Genomic DNA, 16,772 nt, shown 5'->3' on the forward strand with positions numbered 1-16,772 from the left:
CAACCCGTAGGCGTACTCCATTTCTTTTAGTGGATGTATCTATATCCAAACAGAAACACCAATCAAATATACCCACCTCAACCCCATTACCATTCCTTAGACACTCCCAGTCTGACCCTCCACCTTCTTTGTCTTCAAAGCCGGAAACTCAAACGACTCACTCGTAACAACAGATCCATCCGTGTGAGGCAAAGCTCCAGATCCAGGACTCCACCAAAGAGCTCCAACCCAAGGTTGAACATTCCACCCAACAGACAAAGTGACATTCTCCCTTTCGGCCAATCGACCTGTAATATCACTAATCTGATACTTTGCCTTCTGGCCCCTTAATCGAAGAACACCAGGCGCAGGCTCGGCCTTAGCACTCTTCGAGGAAGCCTTCTTACTAGCCGCATTCTTAACATTCTTCTTTCCCTGCTTAACGGAAGAAGGCGAGATATAAGAAACAATAGGCGTAGGAAGAATCTCTAGCGCTTTGCTCTTGAGAATATCCCATGAATAAGGCGACGCTGGCGCAGGGATAATAGAGTCCCAGATTATAGCCTCCGAGGCACGAACACTCGAGGAGACATCATCGGATGAGGAGTATGTAGCATAGACGTAGACGAAGAGTTGTTTTGTGTTCCAGTTGAACAGTGGGGAGAGGTCTGCGTCTAGGTCGAAGCGGATTTGGGCATATTCGGATCGCTTGGTTGAGTAGTAGTGTGGTCGGCCCTTGGTTCTGTTTTACTTAGTATAATTCTCTTATATTTTCTTGCGCTCCAAGAATAAACTGAAATAGTTTGTAGGTATTCTGGACACATTGTGTTTGTGTTTGTGCTTGTGCTGGGTTAGCTTACACTTGGACATTCTTAAGCTGCACTGATGCTGTTGTCGCGTCGGTTGGGAATAGCAGCGTTGAGAGTGCAGCTACACCGGCGACTACGAGCGCAACGGTAGTGAAGAAACCGAAGACGGTTTGGAGGCGGTTGAGAGAGGAATGCATGGTGAGGTGGTTGAGACAGGGAAGATCGGGATGAATGAAGCCAGCTGGGCGTGTTTGGGGCTTATCGCGATAAGCACCGAATACTATAAACTAGTGCGATCGCTCAATGGATTCCCCAGGTTGAAACCCCTCTATTAGTATTTTCTTTACTTTAAAATCGCAGATTACAAGCTTGAGACAGCTTCATTAGGCTTGATTTGATTTGAATCTCGATTTCATACCGAGAATAATGGGTGACCATGTTCTTTTCTTTTATGGTAATACTCAACTCTCCTTCCCCTCCCATGGCCAGTTCCCACTTCGTATAGTTTGAACGTCAACAGATCGCGCATTGGACACTAAACGTTTACAGGAACGCTGATGGCACCACAAATCCTCCATCGTGTTATTCATGGTCGCGCAGACCCGGAACCCTGGCAAAAAGCGACACTTAGCTTCCAACCTGCCATACTGCATGGCTACCGACGCCATCGAGTGCGGGGCGCAGACTACCCGGGGATAATCTCTGTATCCGCATCTGCAGAGTCAGAATCCAAGACCAGAACCTCGGTCCTGGGAACTCTTGTCTCGGGTCTTACAGATGGGGATGTCCATCGACTAGATCTCTTCGAGGGCAGCGAGTATATCCGAGAAGGGGTCAAGGTGCGGACTTTGAAAGATGCATTGGATCAAGGCCACGAGTCAATGTCAGGTAATTCGAATAACTCTGGTGGGAATCTTTGTGATGTCCTTGATGCCGCGAGCGCGGAGTTTGTCGACGAGGCTGAAGAGGTTGATGCTGTAACCTATGTCTGGGTTGCTGGAAACGAGAGATTGGAGAGTCTAGAATGGGATTTTGAGTCTTTTAAGAAGGATAAGATGGCATGGTGGGTTGAGTCGGATGAGCGTGACTGGTAGCTGGGTTGGGTTCCTTGTGTATAGATTCAAATTCGAAATAGAAATGCTCATGCAGTCGAAAATAGTTGGTGATTGGTAGTATAGTACATATACTGTGTAGTCCTGACGAGAAAAACAAAAAAAATAACAATAATATCGATTATATGCTGACTTGGATATCTGTATGCATACATCTCATCTTGACGTCAAAATGTGAGCCAAATCATTCAACGCCTCTATGGTATCTTGGAACCGCGCCTTGTAATGCAAAGTCATCGAGACAAAAGAGAAACAGGGAATCTGATAATAATAAATAACGAAATCAAAGGTCGACGCCATCGGATTAGTCCCATCTATTCATATGTGGCAATACTCTCAGGCTCCTGACCGACCGTCTCGGACTTCCGATCGATGGTCTCGGTTGTTTGATCTTTGGAAGGGATTGTGGGTTGTGTTTCTGTCGGAGGCTTCTTCTCATCGTCAGCTTCATCATGTTTGTCATCATCCGCCTTCTTCGGTTCAGTGGCCCCCAGCAAGAATGAGATAGGGAACTGATCAACCATGAGTGGGCTCTGCTGATGATGTTTCTGTTCCTCATACAAATCATCAAGGAAAAGGCGGAGGCGCTGTCGAAGAAGACCAGGCTTAATATCAGGCCACTCAACCTGTCCCTCCTTTGGTTGCAGGATATTTGCAATGAATGAGTCTGGGTTCTGCACGAATTTCTCCACGTAAGCGAGAAGATATAGGCCGCAGTCCGAGTAATTATTTTGAAGAGGCAGGTTTGTGGCGCGCTTGCCCTTGATCGCTTTGGCGGTTGCTTTGGAAGAGATATCGATGCCGCGCTTTGATACAGATTCCTTGGCCAGGTACTGGCGCAGGATTTTGCTGGTTTGATAATGACTAATGTCAAGAGAATCGAAGGTGACAATGGTAGTTTGGTCTAGTCCGGAGGCTGAACCCTTTGAACCAGTTTCATCATTCTGAGAGCCAGGCTCAGATGCTGCATCAAGCTTGGACAAGTTGCAAATGATAGCAACGTACCAGTGGGCATTTTCGTTGATAGGAACAATAATGTAGTCGTACTCAAATAAATTGACGTTGCGAGTCCACTTCTCCACACCACCGTAATTGATGTTGGTACTACCAAGTGGAGAGTTTTTGAGGGTTTCGAAGAAATAGGAGTTGAAAAAGTAGACTCGTTTGGCAACTTCCTCGTTCGTGCGTTCGAGATGATCTTCTAAGAAGCGCAGGTAGAAAGCAATCAGGTTATCGTTAAGAAATTCATCTTCGCGCAAGCGTTCTCGATCTTCAGTGCTAACTTCTGCGCGTTTCTTCCCAGCTCGGGGGTAAACCATTGGCTTCTTCCATTTCGTCCAATTGGCTTCCTTTTCAAGAGGCTTTTGTGGGGGAGGAGATGTCTGCGTCCCAGCTTGGTTATTTCGTGCCGTGCGTCGAGTCGAGCGTGTCTCACGATCTAGGGATCCCAGAGTCTTCGGCAAGGGGACCTTGATCTCAATGTTTGGGTCGGGTTTATAAGCATCTGGTGATTCAGGTACTTCAAGAAGCTCTGATTCTGCTCTTGGGGCTTTCTCTGGTTCTGAGTTTTGACCATCCTCTGGCTCAGAGTCTTGGACATGTTGGAGTTCCGACTTCTTGGAACCCTGAGTTCCTGACAATTCAGCATTCTTTGGGCCTTGTTTCGGTGGTCCACGCATCTTCGTGGTAGTAATTTCGACGGCGACATTTGCGTCCAAGATCTGAACGTTCTCTGGATCAGGTGATTGCGAATCTGGCACTTCTCGTGATTCTACAGGACCATCCAATGAACCTATCCGCTGCATGTTGCCTTTCAGTCGTTTTGGCTTGGGTTCTACGCCGGTGTCCTGTAATGAGGACGAGACTTTTGAGCGAAAGCCAGAGAGACCTGTTGCTGGTGGAGCTTCTGAAACCGTGGTACGCTCAATGTCTTCCCGAGATCGTTTCTTCTGCGCAACGTGCTGAGCATGATCACGTTCAGTTTTCTTGAATGAATCGTTCATGAATTCTCTGAAATGCATGTTAGCTCGAAATCGCTCAAGGTGGAAGGCAAGCTGGGGCGGGTTCATGTCACATACGATGATTTCTTTACAAGAGTGCTCGGCCGCAGGCGGGACCCAAGCCTGCTTATAAAATCCACTCTCTCGCTGACTTCCAAAAACTCAATATCGACGTGATCACCCAGTGTAGAGGCACCTCTGGACAACTTCAATGTGACTTTGCAACTTGTCTTCTTTCCATAAAGGGCTTGGGCGATAGTCCGGATTGGGATTTCGATGTCTTTTTCTCCTCTGCCGAGAATGTCCTCTTGAAGGTGGATATTGTGTTCATCCAGGCAGATGGCAGCGCCTTCGGTTTTGCCTTTGGCAAAATTCCTTTGCAAGTCGCCGAAATGAAGGTACACGATCTCAAAAAACACAGCTTTGGAAGGAGGATGCGACTTTTTGGCCTTTTTCCTGGACTCTGAAAACATGAAAGGATCCATATCTGTGGATGAACGTTTTTCGTTGATTTGTTTCGGAGGAGGATTAGTTGTCACATCGCCCTGTATCTCATCATCGCTCTCTCCAGAATCAGGGACTGATTCGAATGCCTTCATTTTGGATGGTGACAATTGAAGAGGAGAGCTGGGTTGGATGAAAGGATGGGAAGAGGAAGGTTTAGGAAGAGAACGCGGAGATAGGGCTGTTGATTGAGACAGTGAATGAGAAGGCGCCTCATGCACGTCACTGAATGCCAGATCAAACCCATCACACAATTCGCTCTTCAGTCGCTTTTTGGCAGGTTTGCTGGCATTATCTAATTCAATTGGATCGCCTAGTCTGGGTGGATTCTTATTCAATATACAGGCCGGTTGTCTTGAACTCCCCACCCGGGAGTTTGCATTCAAGTTGCGGGTGATTGTGTCTCTCGGTTTAAACGCAGTGTTTGACTATGTATACCAAGCACATCAGTATTTATGACTATAAGAAGCTTCAGTATATAACAGAAATGTAGCAGAACATACCCCAGGAATTCTATTCTTTTGAAGAGACCTTCCGGGTCGAATCTGTACCGCATTGCTATCATCCTTGTACTTTGCACCCAGAAGGCGGGCCTCATCCTGGCGGGCTTGGCTATTTTTGCGTTTTGGGTCCTGGTTTAACATCGGTGAAACGTCCCCACAAGGACTAGGAGATGTGGGAAGGATCGAGGGGGGTGAAGGGCTTCGTTGCGAGGTTTCTTTTCGTTGGTGATCGGAGTGACGCGGTGACAAACTGGCGAGGATCTCGGAGATGCTGGCAAAAAGAGGCATGCAGAGAGCATCTTATGGTAGGACCGAGCGGAGCACCGGTCCCATCCTTAGTACTTCCTGGGTCTTATTTCGTCTCTTCGTCCTTTTGCTGTTTTTTTCTTTTTTTGGAATATTGATGTTGGTTATCGTCTATCGCTGGGCGGTCAGTGATTAGAAGCCTTATTCCTCAGGCGAAATAACCGGATTCGACTAGTTAACTAGTTAGTTAACTAGTTGCAGCCCGAGAGTAGATGTATAGAAGTAGATCATTAGATCAATAGATCAAGTCCTATGCTTTATAAGTATATAAGACAGAAATGAGATTTTAAAATAATCACTTTTAATTTCAATATAATCACTATTATAAGTGACATATATCTAAAAGAACGCTGAAGTATTTGAATCTCCAACATTGAACTTGAAACTTGAAGTCAAGGGCTTTGTACAAGTCCAGGAAAATTAGTACATTATGATAATGATTGAGCTAATCATCCTGTCGCTACTCCGTACTGTGAGCGGCAGCTTGAATGGTTTCCAACATTTGAAGCTCAGACTGTCACAATATTAAAATATTGTAATATTGATGAAGTGAGATAACTTGAAGGACCTTGATAGTACCTGGGAATCCGTGGACATACCATAATCAACATCAGCATCATGATATCAAGTTACAAGTTGATGACCAAGCTGCATTGTACATCGCATAATATTGAACATTGATATCGATTGAGCCGCCCACAAACACTAAATCATACTACCTAGAGGTATTATGGATTCGTAGAAGAACATCCAGGCCACGCCATCTGCAGATTACAGCTGCACTTTTAGCACCAGGGAGAAAGGAGTAAATAAGCATCACGCATGATCAAAACCAGAAAAAAAGGGCATAGAACTAAGGCATAAATGAGCTTCACTCAAAGACATAAAAAAAAGAGAAAAAAATTCAAATCAAACCGCTGAGTTCGCCTCGATGCCCCGCCGTCCCCCAAACCCAAACGCGTCCCAATGAGTTAGTGCATAAAAAAAGTTTTAGTTTTTTTTTTTCTCGGCTGTACTGTACAGGGCTCACGGCCATCAGAGAGGTAATTTATGAGGCTGGTGCCCCCTTACCCTTCTCTGCATCATCATGACCGCGCCGGCGCTCGTTAACTAGATGAGTCCCCGGGTTGGTAGAATTCGCGGCCTTTTCCTGACGGGCTTGGTCAATGGCAGAGCGCTGAGCAATGCTATCATCGTGGCTCTTCCAGACAATGTTGGTGTCGACCGGGAAAGCGAGCAGACGCTTGATCGTTTCTCTGTGGAATTGGGGATTAGTTTCATGATTACTACTACCCAAATGTGGAATTTCAATAACATACCTGATCTTAATGTTCCGCCCACCGTCAATCCGGGTCCATACACTCAACACATCCTCGCCACCACGCACGCTCAGTACAGCACCGCAGACCTCATCCCCAGCCTCGGCAAACTGGTCACCCACCATTGCCAGCAATAGATCTTCCCAGTACCGATCAGCCACACCCTTCTTCAATCGTACAATCCACTTGCCACCGCGCTTATTCGCCTCATCTTCCCAAACAGGTCGAATACCCTTCTTGAAAATATGGTAATCTGACACCGTGGGTAGCTGCGACGGCCGCTTCAAATGCGAATATACGGCCCAGAAGCTCTCTACCGAGAATATCGAGGCAAGCGGCACTGTCGACTTTTCATAGTCGGAGTACTTAGGTGTAGGCGGACGGTACCAGACAATCCAGGTTGACTTGAGTGGGTGTTCACCAGGTCCGGGCACGGAAGCCTGCATCAATGCCTTCATCCGAGCCGCTTCATCCTGTTCCGAGAAATCGCGCTTCTCGCCGGGATGCTTCGCATCTGACGAACCACCTGGAGTCTTGGGAGCGCCGAATGAGGCGAATGCTCCGGAGCCTAGGCCGAAGGCAGAGGAGGCATTGGTCGAGGGAGAGGCGACTCCGGCAGACATTGGAGAGATAGCGTTAAAGGGATTGGCGCGGCCGTGAGAGCTGTCAGGGCCAAACCGTTTGGATGAGCGGGGCAGGTCGACGCGGGTACCGTCCTTACCGTCGGTTCCGGACATGGACAAAGATAATTTAGAGGCGCTATAGTAAGAAGAAAAAAAAAGATGTTAGTGATCCAGTACCATATCAATGGATAATTTATGTATATGGGGAATCATAGGTGTTCCGCTTACTTTGCTCGACGAGTCCAGAGGTTGGCATTATCCATTGCGGCGGGTGTGACTGCCCGAGACACGAGCGGTCATCCGGGAAAAGAAAAAGCTTGGGAAGAAGACGAAGGGCAACACCGAGAGAGATTCGCGCACACGTCCGATTAGTGACGTCGACTGAAGTTCCAAAATGTTAAATTTGGCGAGGGAACGAAAAAGTAAAAGTGGGTTTAGATTGGCGGCGGAGGATGCGGACGGAGGTTGCGGAGGAGTGTAAGAGAAAAGGGTAAGAAGCAGGGTATCTAAGAAGAAGAAAAAAAAAGCGCCGGGAGTAGACTTAAAGTCAAGGATCGTTAAAAATGGTGGTGGGGAAGAATAGAAATTGAGGAAAGAGAGAATTGGAGGTGGAGGTGGAATAACTGGAAATAGAGGAAATAGAGAGGAGCAAAGAGAGAGAAGAGAAGCTCCATCATAACCAATCAGAGATAATCTCGCCTGCCGCACCGTCTATTTTCCCGAGCCGAAGTTATTTAAATCGAAATGAGTTTCATTTTTTCTTCTTCTTTTTCTTCTTTCTTTAAACAATTCAGACCACTTACTCAAATCAATGCCCGGACTCTTCATTCTCTACTGACCGGTCATTTCCGAAATGTGTGTCGAGACTAAAATGTCGCATCTAAAACCATCATCACGAGGGCTTTTCGAAGCTTCCCAAGACCCGTTGATGACCTGATTGACGAGACATTCCTTTTTATTGGATCCACGGATATTGTATCCCTTTTTAGTCATGTACGTTTCCTTAGTTGCAGTTATAAAATATTATTCTTCTTCCCATACATTTTTCTATCCTCTCCTATCTCCTTATGACGAAATCATTTGAGCTCTCTGGTAATCCGAGGTCTCAACCGCCTAAAATTCTACTGGACGCTTTCGTCCAAGGCTGGTTGGGCATGCGGTATATTGGCAAAGTCTGATTGGAGTTATATTAAACACTGGCATTTAATATCGGTTATATTTGGGAATCCTGGACTAACATGGATTAGTCTCGAGTCTTTGTTTTCATATGTTTGTCACCTTGCCCAGGGGCTCTGAAACATCCCGCGTAATTATCCCAACAACCCCATTGACGTGGAACCCAGCCCGAAATCAAACAAGCATTAAACATGAATGAATTAATTCTACTTTGTTGCCAGTGCATATTCTTTTGATCGCGTATATCGAATTCGAGACTTAAATCCGAGCATCGTCGTTTATAAGATAGATCACGCTGTAATAAGTGCATAGTCTATCTTAATGCTAGAAACAATGAAGACCTATGCTATGCATAAAGGACTCGGACTCGGAGACAAGCCACATGCACAGTCCAGATGAAACAAGCTTGGAAGTGCATGTGCGGCTTAAAACTAGTATGAACGGCTAAATGTTCCGATACCTCAATTTGCAAGAAACTTCAAGCCCTCTTCTACAATGGTTTACAAGACTCTGAGAGCCACACATGATTATAGATTGACACATGCATGATGATTGTAGGAATTGAATTCATGAGGTATGAGGGCAATAAATAACAGTAGCAAGCCCAAAAAGTATTTCCCGAATAGTTCGTCCCATGAAAATGCGAGCCCCATCCCACCCACGCTCCATGCAACATACAAGTAAAGCAAACAAAACATGGACTGCGCCAAAAAATCACCAAGATTAAACAGGTCGCGCGCGCTTAGGGTCGCGATCACTAGAAGCTTCCGCTTTTCGCTTCTCCCGGTCTTTTTGGTTCTGCGCTTCAATCCGACGAGCTTCTTTTCGAAGTGCCTTGGATTCAAATTCATGCCAGTCACCTTCCATGAACTCAAGCCTGTAGAAAATAAAAATGTTAAACTCGCATTTCAAATGAGGATATAGGGGTAAGGGGGGGGGGGGTGTATTGAGACTTACTCGGTAGCCTGTTTGGGAACGGGTTCTTCGGTCAGGAAGTAGGGGTGTTGTAACACTTGCTCAGCGCTAGGTCGCTTGGTATAATCGTACTGGAAGATCGACGAGATCATGTCCAAGGCAGCGGGGGTCAAAACCTCACGATAAATATCTTCAAACACTCTCTTTTTCCGCTCACGAGGACGCATCAATTGAAACCACGGCATTTCTACAAAATCCGCCCATTCGGTCCGGTTTGGCGTACCCAAAGCGTCATAGAGCTTTTCCAACTGGTTGATCTCACCACCGTCTCCAGGGAAGACTGCTTTCTTGGTAAACATTTCCATGCAAACACAAGCAGCACTCCACACATCAACAGCGGGTCCGTACCGGGTCTCACCCAGGAGAAGCTCAGGTGGCCGGTACCAGATGGTGATCACACGATTAGTGTAGTCCAGTTGGCGACTCTTCGAAAAGAAACGTGCCAGTCCAAAATCGGCAAACTTCAACAATCCTCGATTGCTGATGAGAATGTTGGCAGCCTTGATATCTCGGTGAAGAACTCCACGATGATGAAGAAAATTCAGACCTTCAAACATTTGTTTCGCTAGATCCTTCTTGTGTGCAAGGGTGAGGGAGAAACTTGGGTGGTTGATAAGCCCAGTCAAATCATGCGACAGATATTCAAAGACCATGAAACATTCGTTTCGTTCAACCATAACCTCCAGTAGACTGACGACATTGTGGCTGCGAAGGTGCTGCAAAAGCTTGATTTCCCGTACAGCCGTCACAGGGAATCCATCTTTCTCGCCTTCCATGCGGATTTTCTTCAATGCGACTTCGCGCTTGGTGAAGACATGGACACCCTTGAAGACTTTACCGTATGTGCCCGCACCAATCACTGATTCATTGCCCGGCTTTCGATAATATACAGAGTCAACCGATTCGTACTGCGCTGGAAGAGTGGGTCGAGCTTTGAATCGAGTCATAATCTTCTTTTGCTTGGGCGGCGGCGCTGGGGATGACTCCCGTGGTGGCTCCAGAGAAAAGTCTCGACGCTCTTGTCGGAAGTCTGGACGCCGGTCTCCTCCTCGCCGCCGATCTCGACGCTGGTCAAATCGTCGGTCATCTCGTCGGTCTCGGGGGCCGTCTCGGGGACCATGGAAATCTCGCGAATCCCGAGGGTTTCTGCGATCACCACGATCCCGTCCACCACGGTCTCGTTCACGTCGATCAAATCGTGGCTCCGGTTTGTATGTGGGGAGAGGTCCATTGGTTAGACGATTTCGAGGAGACGGCGCCTCGGGTGGAGGGGCTCTGACTGGAGGCTCTCGCGGTTGCATTCGTTGCGCCAGGTCTGGCTTTGGCTTTGGAGCAGGTGCGGGGGTTGTCTTCGCCTTCAAGGCAAAGCTAAATCTTCCGCCTTTATCAGCAGGGGTGGCAGCCCCGGGTTCGCGGTTTGGAGCTGGCATGTTCCGAAGATCATCTTGAGCATCGCCGCTCTCCGACAGAGATGGCGCGCGATCATTCGCATTGTCAAAGGCTGGCGGGGATTGAGGGTCAATCACAGATTGTGGGTGAGTTGGGTGAGTTCGGGATTCATGCGTATGCAGGGGCCGAGGGCTTTGATGTCCACCTCGACCACGGGAAGTCCACTGAAAGTTGTTGAAGTGGCCTCTTCCACCGCGTTGTGCTGGGCCATTGTTATATTGATGATGGCCAGAGTTAGAATATCGGGGACCTGGACCGTGGTTTGTGTGGTTTCCACGGTAGTTAGAGTGACCACCACGGTATGATGGTCCACCGTAAGAGGATTGAGGATGATTATTGGCTGGGCCATCGAAGGAGTGTTGCATTTGGCTGTGCGGTCCCGTAGGAATATTTTGATGATAGGAATTATCATTTTGATAGGGAGAAGTAGGTTGTGGCGATCCATGACGAGGACTGGTCGGCGTAAACTGTGGTGATCTTGAATAGGGTTGGTTGTCGATATGGGACCGAGAGGAGGGACGAGGTTGCTTAGTTTGCATATCCGATTGTCGCGACCCATGAATCGGAAAGGCATCCCGCAGTCCATCGCCTGATCGACCATTCTGGTTGCCATCAAAGCTCTGAGCCGGACGAGGCGATAGAGACGGACCTGAGGCGCCCACAATGGACTGCATTTGTCGAGCTGCGCCCATTGCCTCGTCACCTCGGGCACGAGAAGAGTATGAGGATGCCCTTGATGCAAAGGAACGTACTGAATGACGGGATATTGAGCGAGATCTGTAACGTAAATCTCTGTCACTGTTATAGCCTTCGCCGCCCGGCATCGGAGAGCGTCGATCAGGAGATTGTTGGTATCCTCGGCCTCGAACAGGCGACCTTGATCGCTCTAGCCTGGGAATATCGGAACGGCGGCGGTCTTTTCCTCGGCGATTATCACGACCGCGGCGTGGAGATCTTCGTTGGGGACCACCACGTCCTTGGAAACGACCCCCTCTGTTCTTGTATCCAGGACTACGGTCACGTCGGTCTCCATGCTTAGCAAATGAAGAGCGCCGTTGAGAAAATTGGCCACGTGGCCCACGAGGTGAGGGACTTCTTGTTCTTTGTCGTTTTGATGGAGGTCCAGATGGAGATTCTTCTCGCCGAAAGCCAGGGCCATCTCTGTCTAGCGGGCCAGACCGGTGGGAGTTCCAGTTGTTTGGTGACGAAGGTCCATTCTGATCCGATCGTCGATTATCATTGAATCCCGGAGAAATACCAGGTGAGCCACGCGGTGGAGATTGAACAAAGCCTTGGTCACCTGGTGCGGTTGATGAATCGGGACCGAAGCGAGATACGCGTCCAGTTGCCGGTGGCGATCGAGCAGGATAGTCAGGACGCCGGCCGTTAGGGCGTGGTGGACGTCCTCGATCACGATGGCGGTTTCTGCCGCGGTCTCGATGAGACCCTCGACCTCTGCGATTGTCTCGGGCACGGGGGTCGCGATCCGGGTCACCACTCCACTGGTCTCTCAAGTCCGGACTCCTACGGGATCCAGCCATGAAAATGTAGCCAGCAGCATCTGGCGTTGGCTATGGGAATAGAGAATAGCAGACCGAGCAAGAACGGGGTAAAGCTGATAAAACCCACAGAGTCGAATGGTCGCAGAGAGTGGAGCCGTTTAATCGTGAGCGCGTCTTTCCAAGCGGAAGTTCTTTTGGGTTTGGTTTGGGGGGGAGGGAAAGCCCGGAGGAGTGGTTTTTCCGAGAACAGTGTAAGTCGATGAGCAAGGAAGAGAGATCAAAGCAACCCCAACCGTTGTGTGGAGAATGCTTTCATCGATCGAATACGATGATATTCCAAATATCAATAATTTCCCGGGATTTCTACTATGTTCTTTCGTTGATGAAAGCGATGTGCGGTTTGAGGGCCGCTGGTAGGGGTCAAGTATTAGTTGTCGCCGAGATGCGACCAGGCCCCATGAGGCTCTCTACAGCTGGCTTGGGAGCAATAAACCATCAGCTCAGCCTTAGTTTCACGGTCGGAAAGTATTTCAGTTCAGCTCCTCTTCTGTTCGAAACAGAGTTATTGTGTTGCTTCTGGCTGCAATAATACCGAGGTGAGCAGGGGATAGATGATGCCCGAGGTGCACTGCCAAGTTTGTTGGCTTTTGTTTCTTCTGTTGAAAAAATTGCAGTCCACTTCAGCTCCTCGGATGGGATTTCAGTAAGCGCCTGCCGTTAGTTCTCATTAAAATTTGCTTTTGGGGCTTTGAAAATCTGCCGTGCCCTTGCTGACTTGATTGGCACTGCCCAGTTGCCTTGGTGAGGCAGGAGGACACATTAATGGATCGCTCTATCTACGTGCTGCATAAAGCCAAAGTGAAAACCACCAGGCCGGATTGCCGTGACTCGGTGCATATAAAACAAGTACCAAAGCTGGCTCGCTTGACTTGGTGGGGAAGCCTTGGCCCTTAGCTCAAGGTCATGCCATGGTGTTCTGGTAACACTCAATCCCAACATGAGGTAAGGGCGCCTGGGGAAATAGCGAGGGGATCTCATCACTCAAACATTCATCCACTTCATCCAAGATCCATGGGACAAGAAATTCGAGGAGGTCCGGTTGAAAAACTGTGCAGAACTTCAAGTCCGCGGTCGCAGATGAGAAATAAAGGGGAGAGTGCCCATTCACTGGAGTGCAGTGATGGTCATGATTTACAGCAGATGGACAAAATCATGTCTATCTGAAAAAAATAAACAAAAGAAAGAGAGGGATCTCATCTGGCTAAACGAGACCCAATATATCTGAAGAATGGAGAGCCGTTCCTCAATTTTCAACCAAAATCGCTCCCTGCAGCCTCAAATTTCTCATTGATAATCCTGGGAGTTCCATCTCGATGCAGAACACGCGATGCATTCCAAATTTCCCGTGGAGGATCTCAGCTGCAGAGAGAGTTTAGGAATGCGGAAAGTCAACCACGCTAGACAGGGTGCGCCGGAATTTCAGGGACTTGATTGGATGGATCACCCATGAAACTCAGTATAAGATCTGGGGAAGAGACGTAGAGGAGTATTTAGTAGACAAGTCTCCAGTAATCAACACCGTTCTATCACTTGTTGTATTCCGGTCCATGAAGGCGGAGGGGGATAAATGAAAACAAAGAAAGTTGTGCCTGTTGTCCAACAGCGGGTTGTGCGGCTTATACTAAAGCGTATCTTCCCACCTGGTGGGTTTTGTTGCTAACCGACCTAGCATTGCTGATCGACCCCGAGCCTGGTACTGTGCGGAATGCAGTTGCATTGGTCTGGCTAATACTCCAAAGGCACAACAAAGAGTGACAAGGGGAATGAAGGTTGGGAAGATCAAAACGTATTTAATCAAGGGGCAGGGATTATTAGTGATATGTTGAGGAGCATGCCGACGGGAAGCCGATGGGGCAAGTGGGACATGAGAAGTGTTGTTGATGTCACGTCAGGTTGAGGTTACAGGTGCCTGCAACTTCCGCCCCAGATCATGTGACACTAATGTCACGTGCCTCGCCGCCATCAGAATCAGATAACACTACCTAGGTACCTACACTAGGCTAGACATAGAACTCCAACAACATCATTATGCGAAATTGAAAAGAAAAATAAAAGAGAACAGAATTTTCGTTAAAATACTTTTAAATTCTTTTACCCCATTTTTAGATACTTCAAGATACTTCAAATGGAACTTGATTGAAAACCCCTCTCCGAGTCGACATATTTGACCCTCAAATCGCTTTGAAGCCCACTGGCTCACAAGTTCTCTTCGTCTCCATTCAAAGTTACTATTCGTAGTACATCCAAGTTGATCGTTGATGACTTCTAATGCTGATTGTTGTTCGACGGACGGTTAAGGTTCATGGGGGCCCCATTCTGCTGGTTTATGGTAGAGCCGGTGTTGGGTGTTGAAGACACATTCGAGGAACGGACTTGAGGACGGCTATGACTAGACCCTGTAGATGAGATCCCCAGTCGTGAAGTCCCATTTTGAAGCCAAGGAAGGCGTTGAATAGGGCCAAGATCACCATCGAATCGCGGGGGATCGTAGTGTGGAGCTGTTATTGCCACTTCTCCATTATTGTGCCTAGTCACATGCATAACGGTGAGTTCTGCACCTCGCGATTCTCCTCTTCCGAAGGGACCTTGCCGAGAATTCCTGCCTCGAATAGGTACGACTTCGCTTGGAGGGATACCCCCGATCAGCTGCTGGCGAATGAGGTAAGCCTGAAGAGCAGCTGCATCGCTTCTAAGCTGAGGAGCACGCCTACGCGTATTCGTCACATTCGGGGTAGGGCCGACATCATGGAGTCCAACAGCTGTCAGCTGCTCATTCTGTTCCTCGATTTCTTGAAACACTCGATCGAAGTCATTGGGCGTATTCACGATCTCGATGTTGTGTTGACCCGGGGGATTCGGGCCCACGGGGAGCCCGACTCTGCGTGAGTCGAGAACATTTGGAATCGAATTCTGGCTTGGAGGTTGACCCGGACCTGGGCCCTGGCCTTGGGTGCGGGCATGAGACTGGGCTTGGTGAAGGAGCGATGCACTTTGGAGTCGGGCAGCAGCAATTGCATTAGAATGATTATATGCATCTCTAGCCCGAGCAGCGGTCATTTCGTTGTGAACTTGAACATTGACTGCATCAGAATGATCGATAAAAGGACCTTGAGTATGATTTTCCACTGGCGGAGTACTTCTAACTGGCAACATACCGGAAGGGCCCTGAGTGCGATTAGCTCGAGCAGTTCGGACAAGAAACGCAAGAAGATGAGCCTCTGTCAAGTTCTCTGCATCACGGTGCCGGCCACGACTTCGCAAAACATTTCGGAGGGCTTCGGTACGAACACGAATCAATTCGGCGCGATAGGCAACATTCTGTGTAATTTGCGAGCTGGCTGAGCCTTGAATTCCGATTGCAGGCACGGGAGTACCTCTGTTCGCTTGGTTGCGATTGGATTCCTGAATACGACCAGTGAGATTATCGTTGCTCAGGGGTGCAGGGGATGATTGATTGACCACAGAGAGAGATGATTGCGCTGACTGAATAGCTGGATTGCCGCCCGAAAAAGGGTTAGCAACTCCGGTATTGAACGCGGACGTATTGATACCATTGGCTCCTCCTGTGTTGTTGTTTGTCTCCCGGTTGGTTGGGTTCAGCCGCTGATTAGTAGCTTGAATGGCAAATTGAATGTTGTTGTGCTGGAGGTTAGACGGAGGCAGACTAGAAGTATCATGTTGTCCAACTGCCAAAGCCCGAGGATTGACAACCAAGCCCATGCCAGAAGGCGAGTCAGTGGTTGAGATGGATGAGTTTCTTGTTATCGCAGCATTTGGGGGATTTGTTTGGGAATGAAAGAAATTTCCACAGGCCATTACATTGCCTCCAGAGGAATTCGGAGCTTGAGGAGTGGGGATCAGGCCATTGGGGTTTTGAGCAAGGCTGTTGGGAGCGGTAGAGTCGATGGCGTTCACATGTTGGACGATTCCGTTTGGACCATTGGAATGGACAGTCGCATGATTCATATTGGGCTGAACCCGAGCACGCCCATACTGTGGTAAGAGATTTCGAGCAATAAGACGTTGAACATGGGCCCGATTAGACATAGCTAGAGCTGAAGGAGCAGCAGCAGGTTCATTGACAATACTTGGAGCATCAAGATCGGTCATTTCAACGTCTGTGGATACACCTGGCTGGTTGGTCACTGCCAGCGCGCTCATCATATCCATGTTGACATTGCTCATCGAAGAACTCTCAGCTGGGTTTGCTGGGTTCGCTGGGCCATCATCTGAGGTGACATGCATTTCGTCGGGTCGAAGTGCTAAACAAACTAGCTTGTTAGTCCTGCTCCTTATACACCGAGTAGTATGGATATTGAGCAACCACACTCTTTTGTAGTCTCAGCTTTGTATATCGCGAAGGATGAGTCAACAAATAAGCGCGCGATGTTTTGCTTTCAATATCAGACCCTCGGTGTTGTGACTTAAGGGAACAAATACTCATGAGATTGGAGT

At 48.3% G+C, this 16,772-nt stretch overlaps 6 protein-coding genes across 6 annotated transcripts; 1 reads left to right on the top strand and 5 right to left on the bottom strand.

Annotated features, from left to right (window-relative positions):
* Window positions 1-96: 96 nt before the first annotated feature.
* On the bottom strand, window positions 97-985 carry N7483_000954 (signal peptidase complex subunit SPC3; the record flags this gene model as incomplete). Its single annotated transcript, XM_057084392.1, has 2 exons — window positions 97-721; window positions 840-985. The coding sequence occupies 2 exons, from the start codon at window positions 983-985 to the stop codon at window positions 97-99; spliced, it is 771 nt and encodes a 256-aa protein (XP_056950541.1).
* A 229-nt stretch (window positions 986-1,214) lies between these two features.
* Window positions 1,215-1,882, top strand: N7483_000955 (gamma-glutamylcyclotransferase family protein; the record flags this gene model as incomplete). Its single annotated transcript, XM_057084393.1, has 2 exons — window positions 1,215-1,242; window positions 1,338-1,882. 2 exons carry the CDS (start codon window positions 1,215-1,217, stop codon window positions 1,880-1,882), a joined length of 573 nt encoding a protein of 190 aa, XP_056950542.1.
* Window positions 1,883-2,214: 332 nt separating this feature from the next.
* N7483_000956 (uncharacterized protein) lies at window positions 2,215-4,499 on the bottom strand (the record flags this gene model as incomplete). Its single annotated transcript, XM_057084394.1, has 2 exons — window positions 2,215-3,910; window positions 3,979-4,499. The coding sequence occupies 2 exons, from the start codon at window positions 4,497-4,499 to the stop codon at window positions 2,215-2,217; spliced, it is 2,217 nt and encodes a 738-aa protein (XP_056950543.1).
* Window positions 4,500-6,261: 1,762 nt separating this feature from the next.
* N7483_000957 (eukaryotic translation initiation factor 4E) lies at window positions 6,262-7,269 on the bottom strand (the record flags this gene model as incomplete). The annotated part of the gene is made up of 1 exon (XM_057084395.1): window positions 6,262-7,269. One exon carries the CDS (start codon window positions 7,267-7,269, stop codon window positions 6,262-6,264), a length of 1,008 nt encoding a protein of 335 aa, XP_056950544.1.
* Window positions 7,270-9,054: 1,785 nt separating this feature from the next.
* Window positions 9,055-12,326, bottom strand: N7483_000958 (putative protein kinase; the record flags this gene model as incomplete). The annotated part of the gene is made up of 2 exons (XM_057084396.1): window positions 9,055-9,208; window positions 9,289-12,326. Coding segments are annotated over 2 exons (3,192 nt in total), but the record flags the coding sequence as incomplete, so codon positions are not given.
* Window positions 12,327-14,582: 2,256 nt separating this feature from the next.
* On the bottom strand, window positions 14,583-16,562 carry N7483_000959 (uncharacterized protein; the record flags this gene model as incomplete). Its single annotated transcript, XM_057084397.1, has 1 exon — window positions 14,583-16,562. One exon carries the CDS (start codon window positions 16,560-16,562, stop codon window positions 14,583-14,585), a length of 1,980 nt encoding a protein of 659 aa, XP_056950546.1.
* Window positions 16,563-16,772: the final 210 nt, after the last annotated feature.

This window comes from Penicillium malachiteum, assembly GCF_028827825.1.
Source record: "Penicillium malachiteum strain IBT 17515 chromosome Unknown utg000001l:1.0-8184562.0:1.0-8186909.0, whole genome shotgun sequence".
Taxonomy (NCBI): domain Eukaryota; kingdom Fungi; phylum Ascomycota; class Eurotiomycetes; order Eurotiales; family Aspergillaceae; genus Penicillium; species Penicillium malachiteum.